The sequence below is a fragment of the Pomacea canaliculata genome, linkage group LG13 (assembly GCF_003073045.1).
Source record: "Pomacea canaliculata isolate SZHN2017 linkage group LG13, ASM307304v1, whole genome shotgun sequence".
Classification (NCBI taxonomy): Eukaryota; Metazoa; Mollusca; class Gastropoda; order Architaenioglossa; family Ampullariidae; genus Pomacea; species Pomacea canaliculata.
In genome coordinates this window covers 13,973,285-13,986,399 of record NC_037602.1, presented here as the reverse complement: position 1 = coordinate 13,986,399, position 13,115 = coordinate 13,973,285, and the positions used below count along the sequence as shown (strand labels likewise).

The 13,115-nt window shown below is 41.7% G+C and overlaps 1 protein-coding gene across 1 annotated transcript in view; it reads left to right on the top strand.

The window, feature by feature from the left end:
* LOC112554462 (opioid-binding protein/cell adhesion molecule homolog) overlaps positions 1-7,132 on the top strand; it is a 59,225-nt gene extending 52,093 nt beyond the window's left edge. Inside the window, 6 exon segments of the mRNA XM_025222242.1 lie at positions 2,791-2,880; positions 2,883-2,918; positions 4,235-4,346; positions 5,987-6,193; positions 6,534-6,751; positions 7,011-7,132. Of these exon segments, the coding sequence (XP_025078027.1) occupies positions 2,791-2,880; positions 2,883-2,918; positions 4,235-4,346; positions 5,987-6,193; positions 6,534-6,751; positions 7,011-7,132 (785 nt within the window).
* Positions 7,133-13,115: the final 5,983 nt, after the last annotated feature.

Genomic DNA, 13,115 nt, shown 5'->3' with positions numbered 1-13,115 from the left:
TTTTTTTATCTTCTCTGACTTTCTTCAAATCACACCTCAATGCAAATTGTAGCTCACTTTATTGCTTTGCGAATGCAAGATTGAGGACTGGCCATCACCCGGGCGCACAAAATGGAGGGCTACGAAGCATTGGGCCCACACTCATGACACATTGCATGAGACACCCATGACACACCCCATGACACACCTCATGACACATCTCTCTTTATAGCTGCTGGCCCCCAAATTTATATGTTGGTCCACCAATATCTTCCCATCTGCTCTCTCTTTCTCTCACACGTTATTCTGTTTTCCTTTTTTTTTTCTTGTTGACAGGTCTTCCAACTTGTCTCACGTGCATGTTTACACTGGTCTAGTATGTTTTTCATTTCATTAGCGATTTGACAATTCATCTTCGCTATCATTATTAGGGTTTGTGGCAGTGAAAACGTGAGAAGTGACCGTATTTTGTAGAGATATAATAATAATAATAATAATAATAATAATAATAATAATAATAATAATAATAGAATTTGTACAGCGAATATGTATTTTCTTATTTATTTCTACTCGTTTTTGTCCCATGATGATGTCGCACCCGGCATCTTGAAGTCCACCCACGGGTACAGATGGCGCTTTTCTCGATCTCGTGCAGCTGCTGTGGCGCGTTGCCTCCGTCTGTACACACTGTTGATATTATGACAATAAGACATGTTGCTTTGTGATCTTATGCTTGTGAAAACTTACAGAAAGCCACATCTCTGTGAACATCGTATTTAACATCTTGCGATTTGTGAAGTGATATTTTTCCCCCAGGTAATCACAGTGTACATTCTAATTTGGCTAGACTACTCAATAAAGAAGATGTAGAAGGTTTAATTAACTGATTTTGCTTATTTCCTTCCTTTCTTTCTTGCCATTTTTACATCTTTGAATTTCTTCTTCTTCTTTGGTTATCAATATTTTTGGTTCATCTGTTCTGCATTTTAAAGCTGTAGAAAATGCAAACAGAATGTGTTGCCCCCTGCATCGCAATTTCGACCATTTTGGGGGATACATTGACCTGTGTTAACCTTAGAACTTGTAGAAGTACTTCACCTGTGTTGACCTTAGAACTTGTGGCGGTACATTGACCTGTGTTAACCTTACAACTCATTGTCGCTGTCCGACCTGACGAGGCGAGTGAAACTGTTTCCATCATCGCTACTCAATCCCTGGACTCGTCTGCACGACCGAACAACCGTTATAATAGCATCAGCTTCATACCCGCTGAAAGGTGGTGTGAATCAAAGAACACGACCTATATGCTATTTATTGCAGCAGTCCCCGCTACTAAAATACTTATCTGATCGCGTCTGACCCTTTCCCTTTTATGTCCATGGCCTCCAGTGCTGTGACCTTTGTCCTGGAGACGTGGACGTTCAACACGACACAACTGAGCATCTCCACTTTATACACACTTTTTGCTGCATTTAGACGGAAATTCTACTGTGACAATGTGACAAAGTACATTGTGATACTATTTCATTTCGGCTAAAAATAAAGATTACTGAAACCTGAAAAGCTTTAACATCAAAGCAGACATGATGGAAGATGTGCAAGTATAACTCGCGTACACACCCACACACACACACTTGTGGTGGATTAGACGCAGCAAGATACACACTGCCGACATATTTTATGTCTTTGTTTGTGGTCTTGCTGTGGATTGTAGGAAAGGTCAGACAACATCAAGGCCAGTGGAAATGGCAAAGTAATGCTGGCACTGATGGTCGTTAGTCAACAATACAAACTAACCTATCGTCGTCATTACACCGTCCAACGCTCGAACATGCCAGAAAAGCACAAAAATAAACTTGAAATATTAGCCAGAACTTGAATGCAATAAAATAGTAAGAAACCCGAGAAGGGTAACATAATCATGAAAGCTGCTACATTTAGCTGTCACGTGTTCTCCTGCGTGTTGGTTGGAGATACCCACGTGACGAGTTCGTCGCTTATAAAGGATGAACTTTTTCTGATTTTTATTTTCTTAGGCTGTTCTTCCGGGTTTTTTTTTATCATCGCAGGGTGGGGATGGACTTAGAACGACCCCGTCTTCCTCCCCGTACAATTGACGGGCTCCCCCAGCAGCCAGCAAATCGTATTTTTTTGACATTTTATCGCCAACTCAAAGCCCATCAGCTGCGCCCTCGTCACCTGGACTGGCGTAGACCTCCACCATGTTTGCTTTACACGAACACTTTCCCAGAATGATAGTGTGGAACTGCTGCCAGCTCCGTATAACATGATGATGAATGATTGCAGGCTGTAACATAAAGAGTCAGGCGGTGATTGTGGTTTTCGTTTTACCCTCTCTGTGCAAACACATAAACAGCGGGGAGAGGTTTGTTGACATGGCCTCAGACTGAGAGCATTGGGCAAAAACTTATTTATGTCCGAAGAACCTAAGACATTTTGTTTGTACACCTTTCACAAAGAAACTTTCGCTTGGCATGTCTCGTGCTTACAGACAGTAATATCCCCACTCTCCCTCATTTAAAAAGTAAATGTTTCTTTTTACAAAACCATGTTATTTCTTCGTATTTTCAAACCATAGAGGACGAATATAAAACGGGGAATCATTAAAGCGCTTTCAACAAACTTTTCTGAGATTCCATTGCGGCGGTAGTTTGATTGTATACGAGCTTAGTTTTGGAACTTTCTACATGTTACTTGGTTTAGTAGTGTTAAGGCAAAGTTAGTGTGTTCGTGAAAGTATGTTTTCTCGGAGTTTTTCGCCACTCGTGTGTTTTCGGACCCATTCGGCAGAGGTCGGAGTGAATGGCGAGGTGCTGATCATCCACAACATCACCCGCTACTGTGGCGACAGCTATGAGTGTGTTGCTTACAACGGGTCCACCTCGCTGTCAACCGCATCATCAAAGTGTCGGTGGAGTGTGAGTTTGTGTTTGACTTCAACTAATTAATTGTTGTATGACATTTTTATGTAACTAAACATCAAAGGGATTTTTTTGGGCGGGGGTGTAGTTCAACTAACTTCAGTATTAACTAATCCTGTTTCAGTAATGTTGATAAACGATTGAGACTCAGCATTTGTTGGAAAATGAATGGTTATGTTAAAATTGTGTTTAAACTAACGGATTAGTTCACGACACCAAGTTCTAACGTCTGAAAAATGTCCTGTAATATATTTTTGGATCGACTGATGCAGGCTAAACTGGGACATCATGGTGGATTATCAATTAGTCTCTGTTGTAAGAGCAGCAGCTAATGAGAGAAGGGTTCAAGTGTCTTCTATGGAAGTCACCAGCTGATCTCTGTAGGAGTATGAGGTCAAAGTTTAAGGTCTCCGTCGTAATGGCGGAAAAAACATTTTCCGGAAATTCATATCTTGTAATCAGCGAAAACTAAAACATTAAAAAAAAACATTTTTCTCGGGGACTTTTGGCAGCATTCGTTTAGAACTATCTTTAATGTCTCAGATATAACGAGTAAGTAAAATATTGGTTTTCAGCAGCTTCGTTTTTCACATAAAATATAAATGATTAAAGAGAGGTTTCTTGTTACACCTAACACTAGATATTAAAACAAAGTGTCATCATTTAGACATTTAACTCTTCAGACTCGTAACTAATTTATAATATTTAAGAAATTAAGGACATTTTCGTAGTTCTAACTCTTGTACTTACAGAAAGTCCGGTATGGTTTACCTAAAACATGACTGTTCAGCATTTTGTTTCACAAGAAATCAGTCAATACTGCTTACACCAACTTCTCGTTATATTCTATTAATGTGATTTTTTACAATGTATTATAGCAGGATCTTCATAAATAGTTTTCTCACTCAAGCCTTAAGTTTGGTCAATAATTTATCAGAAGAGTCAGTCATCAGTCAACTTTGTGGGGTCGATTAGAAAATCCAGGGCCTCTTCACCTGAGACTGTTAAGTGATATTTAATCTGTGTCCATAGTCTTTGTGTCCATAGTCTTTGTGTCCATAGTCTTTGTCTCTATATTGAATTATTTTGAGCAACATCACACCAGAGAAAACCTTTTCAATAACGGATAAGTACCAAATGGTAAAATGTTAGTGCTGAACTGTTTGTGTGGCAGCAATCTATTTAATCATTCTGAGCAGCAGCACCCAATTAATTAGAACATCTTATCTACTAAGCGACCTACTTCTCCGCTTTGCAAAATGTACAACTATGAGCTTTACCATGTACTGAAATGAACTATTTCCTGTCTACAGTTGCCCCAGAAATCTACTTGCCCAACAAGCGGATTGGTCAAGACTTGGGCAAAGAGACCATCTTGGAATGTACAGTAACGGCCTTTCCTCACGCTGTCAGTATCTGGATGAGGTGAGTAGGCATAGGTGAAGTGAGTAGTAGATGAGGTGAGTAGGCATAGATGAGGTGAGTAGGTATAGATGTGAGTAGGTATAGATGAGGTGAGTAGGTATAGATGAGGTGAGTAGTATAGGCATAGATGAGGTGACCAAAATGAGAATCAGATGACTTACGTGAGTCAAATGGACATTGCCGAGTGAGCAGATGTTACTAACGAAAGCTAAGGTGTGAGAACTTTATCAGTCCAGCTTTTTGCACTCTCAATATCTAGTTACAGGTAGACACTAGTCATTACAGACACAAACAAAGTTTCTATCATTCAAGGCTTGGTTGGTGTTTTAGTGATTACATAACAGTTTGGAAATTGTGGAGTCGTCCCTGTCCTAATGGCTTGTGAACATCACAGACTCCTTTTGGTTTCTCTGAATATAGACTAGTAACTTGTATTCACTAAAGCGAAGAAAACAATGTAGATATACCACATCAAAAATTATATTTCAATGAAACTTTTGCAGATTTGCGATAGTCAATAAAGGTGTACATAAGGTCATCCTCGTAGATGAGACGTGTAACACTTTTCTTCAACACTGCCGTAGACAAACATTAAACGAGTTTAAAACTTTGTTAAATTATTTAGTCTTTGTATTCCAACCTGACGTCCAGATGACAAGTCACATCGGTATTTCAAAAAAGCAGAAGGAATAGAATGCATCATGGTGCCCTGGGAACAAAGATTGTCTCGCTTAGTCTCGTCTTTATCTCAGCACAAGGACATCGCCGTGGTCAACACACTCAAGGATTAGTCTGTCAACAAGATGAGTAGAATCACAGGAAACACATGGCACTGGTCCCACGACGACAGGCAGACATGAGGCACAGCTGCTAGTGCCATCCTCCTCACCTTCTCGTCCACTCGGCAACAACATAGGAAACTACAACTACTAACATTACAAAGTTTTATTTGATAACGCCTGGTGGCTAGACCACAAGAGAAGTTCATACAAACAGTCTTATATGTTATTGCTAGTATTTTCACATACAACGACGCAAACAATTTCACGATGGACATGATCCTGACATTCCTCAACCACGTGACATCGACATTCAACTAGTTGTTACAGTATTCATGGTAAATAATTCCCACACTTAGATATCTGTTGAACGCGTGCAAACAACCCATACATCTGTAAAGCTGCCTTCTCGAAGGCATCGACCTGGTAGGTAAGGAAAATTTAATGAATAATTCAATAATTTGACACATTGGAACATCTCCGACAAACTTAAGAATGTCTTTATTATAAGACAGCTTTAGTGGATACATTATAACATTTCAATAGGTAGTTACAAAGAAAAATGGATGACTAAAGCCATTTGTACTCTTACACCTACAGGCTTTCTGACTTCTACTTCACAAAAAGTCTTTGGTAACACGAATTCTTAAAGGTGATTGGGATTTATTTCTAAACTGCCCATGAAATATTACAAGTTCTGGATGAAATATATCACTTTTTTATAAAAGCATCTAGTGAGAATATTTTCTTGTAATGTTTTCGATATCATGAATAAAATTCCCCTTCCTCTTCTGAACCTTCAAAAGTATCTGCTTGTAGTGGTCCCGTGACTCAATATGGCGGCCGTCTGTCACAGGAATGACGAGCGGGTGAGCACCCAGTCGCAAAGTACCGCACGGAGGCCTACGAGGAGGACCACAACATCATCACCCTCAGTCTGCGGATCTTCTCCATCGAGAAGCAGGACTACGGCGAATACACCTGCGTGGCGTCCAACAAGCTTGGCAAGGACTCGGAATCCATGATCCTCTATGGTGGGTCGTCTCACGAGAGGGGCAAAGCTCGCTTGTACTTATCATGCATGAACTGTGATACATTATTAAAGGGAGAAGGTCATGAAGTAATTATTGTGGGGTTTTCGCCGCACTTACAATTGCTGCTGTGTTTTTTAACTGGCTGGCGATGCATGTAAATGAAAAGGAGAGAGGGAGAAAGATTGAAATAAAACAGAACTTTGTCTGGAGAATAGTTGGAGGGCAGCAAGCTGCTGGTTTAACAGATGATGTCTCAACAAATACTAGTAGCATATCTATTATTACCATCAAGTAATTCTTAAACTTAAAAAACTTCGTCTTGAATTTTCTAACCAATGTTGATGATGAAAGAAAAACCTTTGTATCTGCCGTAGAATATTCTGCCAGCATCAAGACCACCACCCTGCCCAGCACTACGACCACCCCCAGCGGACGAGTAAGCAGCTGGTGGTGCAGCAGCCCGAGTATGTCGGGATATCCCCCTCTGGCGGGGGCGTCGTCGTCCCGCCGTCCAGCAGAGATCAGCTGACAGGTCACGTGGAAACGTACCGACCCATTACTTATCCCACACCCGTGGAAACCCCAACATCAGGTAAATTATTCCTCTTTAATCTCAACTTCTCCCATGTTGCTTCGGTTTTATATCGGTATTTATTTGTTAAAATCTGTGATTACATAATTCGACGATGTAGACCCTAGGCTTACCTAAAGGACTAAGCTTTACATCTGACAGTGTGTGCGTGTGTGTGCGTGTGTGTGCGTGTGTGTGTAAGGGGGGTTAGAATTGCAATGTTGTTTGATTGTCATGTTTGTGACTGGAAAACTAAGTTGTTCTGTCTAATGCTGTTCAGGTCCACGCTGGGAGTCCAACAAAGGCACAGGACAATCAACAGGATCTGCATCAGCTGTCTCCCTCTCTGGACTTGTCGCCGCCATATTGGTGTTGGTCTGCTGGCTGATCGTGACCTCGTGACACACTTCTGACATCATCGCCTTGCCGACGCTTTGATTGGCTCAGCAACTGAACGGTGGGAGGCACAGAGCATGGAATGGTTCCCAGCAGCAGGAAAGGATGTTGGCAAAATCATGTTGGTCCCTTCTCTGACGACAAAATGTCTTCCGACAGACTCTGGGGACAGAGAGGATTTGACAGAACAAAGAGGTGCCTGGACAGCTTTAATGTGACGAAGCTCTTGTGCGAATGACAATGTGCAAGTGTATTTTGTAGACAACAAACTTAAAGAACATTTCATCTACATGCTGTCGTCGTATTTGGGTGTAGGGTGCACTGATGGTGTTTTCGCATCTCTAATTTAATCCTCTCATGTAAACAAGAAATCAACAAGCTTATCATTCAGATTTCAAAAGCGGATACAATTCTTTTGCATCTGAAGGAACTGTGCAGAAATTGCTTTCTTCTCAGTCACACCTGTTAGAAGATACAAAAAGTAGAGCAAGTATGTTCAAGAATTCATAATGGATTACTGGAATGAAGATTATGGCGGGCACTCTCTCGACCAGAATGAATACACTGGAGGCGATAGAGTGAGATGGCGGATAAAAGATTGTGTGGACTTATTTAAGTACGAAGGGAAATTTTTCCTTTTCTTCTTAACTGACTGCAGTCTGTGTTTCCTGTTTCTTATTTCTGTGAACCATCCTGCTGCTTAAAACAAATCCTCCCATGTTGTCCCTAGATATTGTTTGTTAATACCTCCTGCCCACACGTCTTCAGTTTGATGTGATGTTTGCTGGTAGAGAACTGATGGATTGTTTTCATTAAGTTATGAATCACAAGAACTTTCAGACTAGCTCATGTTCCCAAGGGACTGTCTAGCAAAAACATAAATGAACTCGGAAAAAATGAACGAAAGTGGAAACCAGTTGCATTATACCTTGGGAATGAAGTCTTTGTGCAAGTGTGCAAACTTTTCCTTTGCAATACATGTATAGAACAGTATACTTCGTCTAGTTATATATACATACACACAAATAACTTTTGTTAGGTGTAAATGATTAGTTTGTAAAATGTATTAATAAATCACGGTTGTCTCAAATTACTCGAAAGTAACTGAGCTCTCTACGTTGTTCTGAAGGAAAAGATTTAGTTTCACAAACATCCAAGAAAGCAAAGTTTGATTTTCTTCGAGAGAGATGTTTTTAACGACGACACAGCATCCATCTAGGATCCTGGTTCACAAGTGCGAGGAGCAATGATACAAAGACAGAGCATCAAGCATCCTGTACTGGACACTGTAACAGAGAGATTCAAAAAGCTCGCGGGCAACAGGTCAGAAAGCATCGGGTGTACATTGCGCCAACAGAAGTTTCAGCACCTGTGACCGAATGAATCTTTTCAAAGATATTTCAAACTTGTGGAAGACAATACTCCAGTTTGCGGCACTATTTTAGACGACATGTAAACAAGTTTCAGAAGATGAGATCGCTTAACAACCGTCGATTTCCTGTTTTTATGTTTCTACTTGGACTCATTTCCCATTGCGTCGGCGGCACACTCTCCTCCAAGTGATTTACAGTTGCCGAGGAACGGATTTATTTGAACGGATTCCAGTGACTTCTGCCCATGTACAATGTATAAGTGGGATGAGACTTTAATGAAATGTCTTCTAAACTCTGCTGGGGTGTAGTTTTTTCTTAAGGGTAAATCTGAGTGCACATTATACTATCCTCGAGGTAGCTACTAACATCACATGCACAGAAAGAGCTCAACCTTACCGAGGTCAAACATATGCACACGTTTCCGTTGTCTAAGCTACATCCAATCGAAGACCTGGCACTAACTGTTAATTAGAGATACCTGGGTACAAATGTGACCTCACGAGTTTGACCTCTTTCTGTCCATGTGGGTGTTTGTAGGCGTGTATCCCAAATTTTTGGAAGTAGTGTCTTGCTGTCAGCTGTACCTTCAGTAGAAAATGCTTCTCACTAGATCTTCTAACATGCGAACATCAGAAGACACCGATGCACTTCTTGGGCAACCGACTGTCCTTGTGGTCTTCGCTTCAACATTGTGGAGGCTGTCTCACTCTTTCTTCAAGAGAACAGCATGGACCAAACAGTCGTTCTTAAACTATGGCATTGAACTGTTACAGGGTTCAGGCCTGTGATCCCGAGACAGAGGCTACAGGCTGCTTATTGTACTATGTTCTGAACCATAGGAGTAGTTTAAATCTCGTTCGTCGGAAATATTGAATATCTTGTGATACATTCTTCTGTCTGTACAGTTTGTCTTCGTTTCCCAGTAATAGCCTGGTCTTGTTACAGAATTTATTTAAAACATGAAAAGCAAATGAGAACTGTGTGATACACCTGTAAATGTAAAATATCCCGCATGATATTAATATACTAGAGATATTGTAGTTATTTATACAGAGGTTATATAGATAGACAGAGATTAGACACAAAAGAGTAACCATTGTACCGTATAGCAAATGGTGGACACATAAAGATGAACAGAAAACAGGATGCCGTAACCAAGTGGACAGACCTGGTTAACCTGCTTCATACGTCAGTGGATCGTAAGAAAGAAGGAAGACATGCATCCTTTACAAATGTGGACATCTTCGCATGACAAAAGGCATGACTGATCGTATGAAAAAACCACGAGAAATCATAAGAAATGGTGTTGGCGGTTCCTTTCAGAGCGTAAGCACGACACTGGCAATGGTCTATGTAGCCTTTAGCAACAAAGAGTGTTTGCTGATACAGGAGTCATTTATTGTTCACAGCTGGGTTTGAAAATTTTTATCGCAAGCCATTATACGATGTTTGTGTAATCAATGGTTTCAGTTTAGACCTTGACTCCATAATGAACTTCATCAATATGTATCGGTTGCTGCTGTCGTGGAACTTTGATTGGATCTCGTTGGAACCAAGGCAGAATTTTTCTTCAGATTGGATTTCGACTGATAAAGTATCTGACTCAAATCCCGACGAGTTCAGATGAGTAAAGTCACAGATGAACGAATTTGACATCCTAGTTCATCGGAATCATTTCTTGACAGGCAGAGGACTAACATGATTTCTCGAATGAGAGTTCATCAAAAATTTCAATAAAAGCGTGTCATTGGACTGGCTTTTACCCGTTGATCTACAAGTATATCAAAAAAAAATTTATACCTTCAGAACTGTCTTCAAAGGCAAAGATATCTACCAGGGTGTGAATCACAAGAGTTAAAGACATAGAAACAATAAAGCTTTTTAACTGGCTGTCATTTCTGACAGAAAAATGCACGAATAACAACACACATACACAAACAAAAGTGAACAGTTAAAACAAACAGTGGTACAACCAATTTTCTACACTACAACATCAATCTGTCCACTATTGGAGTGTCTGTCTACCTATTCTGGGCGAGAAGCAAGCGCCTGCTGCTGTAGCATTCATTGGGGCACGAGGCGAGCTGAGCCCTGGCCGCCGTTTCGGGGATGGAATGCAAATGGACAAAGTGGCGACGACAAGACCTGCCGCGATAGGCGGCTTGGTGGAGACCAAGAGGTCATCAGGGAGATGGCAGCGGGCATCATAAGGCAATCAAGCTTCTCCACCGCGCGTCATGCCTGCATCTCCGCCTGAGCCCGCCCTTTAATCGTGGGCATCAGGCTAAATGGAGGCAGGGGCCCGGCTGCAGGGCCCCATCTTGGCTGAAGTCTCGTACGATCCCATCAGAAACTCGAGCCTCATGTTTGGGGCTTCGTCGGCGTTTTATATTTGTGAGAGAACGGGTCCTACACACCGTGCATGTGCGTAGAATATGTCGTGTGCTTTTCCTCGCTGTCCTCTTTTGTGCATCGATGAGGATTCCATGTTGTGGAGACAGCAGCCAACTACTGAGTCGAGTCTTCGGTGGTGTTAAGAGTAAACATTGTTACTACTTGCTTTACTTCCGTGTGTCTTGATCTGCTTTTATTCGTTTACTTTTTGTTTCATCGCCTGTTTCGTTTGGTTGTGTATATCATCTGTGGGTATAGAAGCGTGAAATGAGTAGCAGTCAAACTGATGGCTTTTGTTAGGCCAGTATTCCACGAAGCCAAAACACGAATAGTTTAGTGGTTTATTCCTTGTGGCCGCTAACACGAATAGAAAGAAAAAAAAATTAAAAGCTTGCACACCACACAACGCTGTAACAGTGTATGAACACAAATGCATACATTGTTGTGTTGAGAGCGCGTGATCACGGCCTCCAAGGATGGTCGTAGATCGTACATGGAAATCGATGACATCGATCTGAGAATGGGAAAACAACGGCCATGATTGTGTCGTCATCAGGGAAAGCCCGCCGCCCCGCGTCCTCTGCCTCGCGCTTCCTGTGCAGATCGAAGTGCGGGGTGGGGACGGCGGGGTGGATGGGTGGGTGGGTTGCGTGTCTCGTCCTCTCACATCTACCACGCTGTCGTGGGCTGCCATGCTGGTGTCTGATGATTAGGCTACAGCCCTATAGTCACGCCCTTACGCTGGTGTCTGGCGACTGGGCTATGTAGCTATGTAGCCCTATAGTCATGCTCCCGTACTGACTGGGTTGATGAACGTTTTACAGGTAGAGTGGAGGTGTGGTACAATGACTGGGACATCAGGTGCGAGTAAAACACATCTCTGGTCGCACTTAATTGCTCACAGTCCAAAAGGGCATGTTCTTGTTTGTTATTTTAATAATTTGTTTGTCCGAGAAGTCACACCATGAGAACGCGGGCTTATCTATATTTTAAAGTTTCAAGTTCGTTCCATTTCTTGATGCTACTTCACATTAGCATTTTCCTTGATTTAGAAGCTGGAAAGTCGGTGCCGAATGTAAGCCTGGTATAGATGCCGACACACAGATGTGAGATCGTGACTTAGTCTTCCATTAAGTGACTTGCGTTTCCTAAGTTAACACGTGCCAAAAATGTCTTTGAATAGCCTGATAGACGCATCCACACACACACGTGCACAGACACAAAAACACTCTCTGGCATCTTGTATTTTCCCCCTTTTTTGCCTCCCTCGCTTCATTTTGGATTGACTTAAGCGAACTGTCTTGATGGGCTTTCACTTTCCCATGTCAGCAGCACTCAGTAACTGCCACTAGTCTTCAACTTACAATGTTAAAAACGTATAATATATTACATTTTTGGTTCCCGCGGAACGGCATTCCTTTAGTCTGAGGCTCATTTTTTATTGTATTTTTAAGGTAGAACGTGTAGCGTGCAAATCCCAGACTCCTGGAAATGTACACGAGGACGTGTGCCCTTGATAGCCCCTGCCCCTGGGCACCCAGTCTAGGACAACTTTTGCTATTCAAGCAATACTTGTTCACGTCCCCTGCTGTTGAAAATTGCCTCCGCCAAAACGAGATCCAATTCCTCTTTTACAGTTCCGCCTTGAAAGCTATTGAAGAGCCAGGTTTGCCAAAAATTACTCTTTCTCAAGGGGAGACCACCACTGAAAGGGCACGCCAGTCTGGTTTTTTGAGAAAGCGTTTTTCTCTCCCCTGCAACTGCTTGTGTGCGCCAGGAGAGCATCCCTGTGTAAAACATTTCCTATATTTGCGAGCTTCGTAGCCGGCGGGCAAGGTTTTCTGTTCCTGAGATTGGCTACAAGTGTCAACCTTTTCGCTTGATCGTCTGCTAAAACACAATGATCAATGCCTTTGTGGAGGGGGAGGGGAGTGACAGGCAATTACAGTATTTTTTGGTGTTCCAGTTTAAAATATTGTCTCATGAACAGGTTGACATGAATATTTAAATTGACTATTTATAGTCTCGTTGCAGTCTTGTATTTCATGGTTTCACCAGAGCAATTTCTCTCTCTCATTCTTTCTTTCCAGGTTTTATTATGTAACGAAGAACTAGAATCTAAAGGTTTTACAGTAATTTTGTGATGTATTTAGTGGCGTCAGCGTAATGATACAAACCGCTTCGCTCAGGAACCATACTTTGTGTTTGTGAGTTGGATGTTT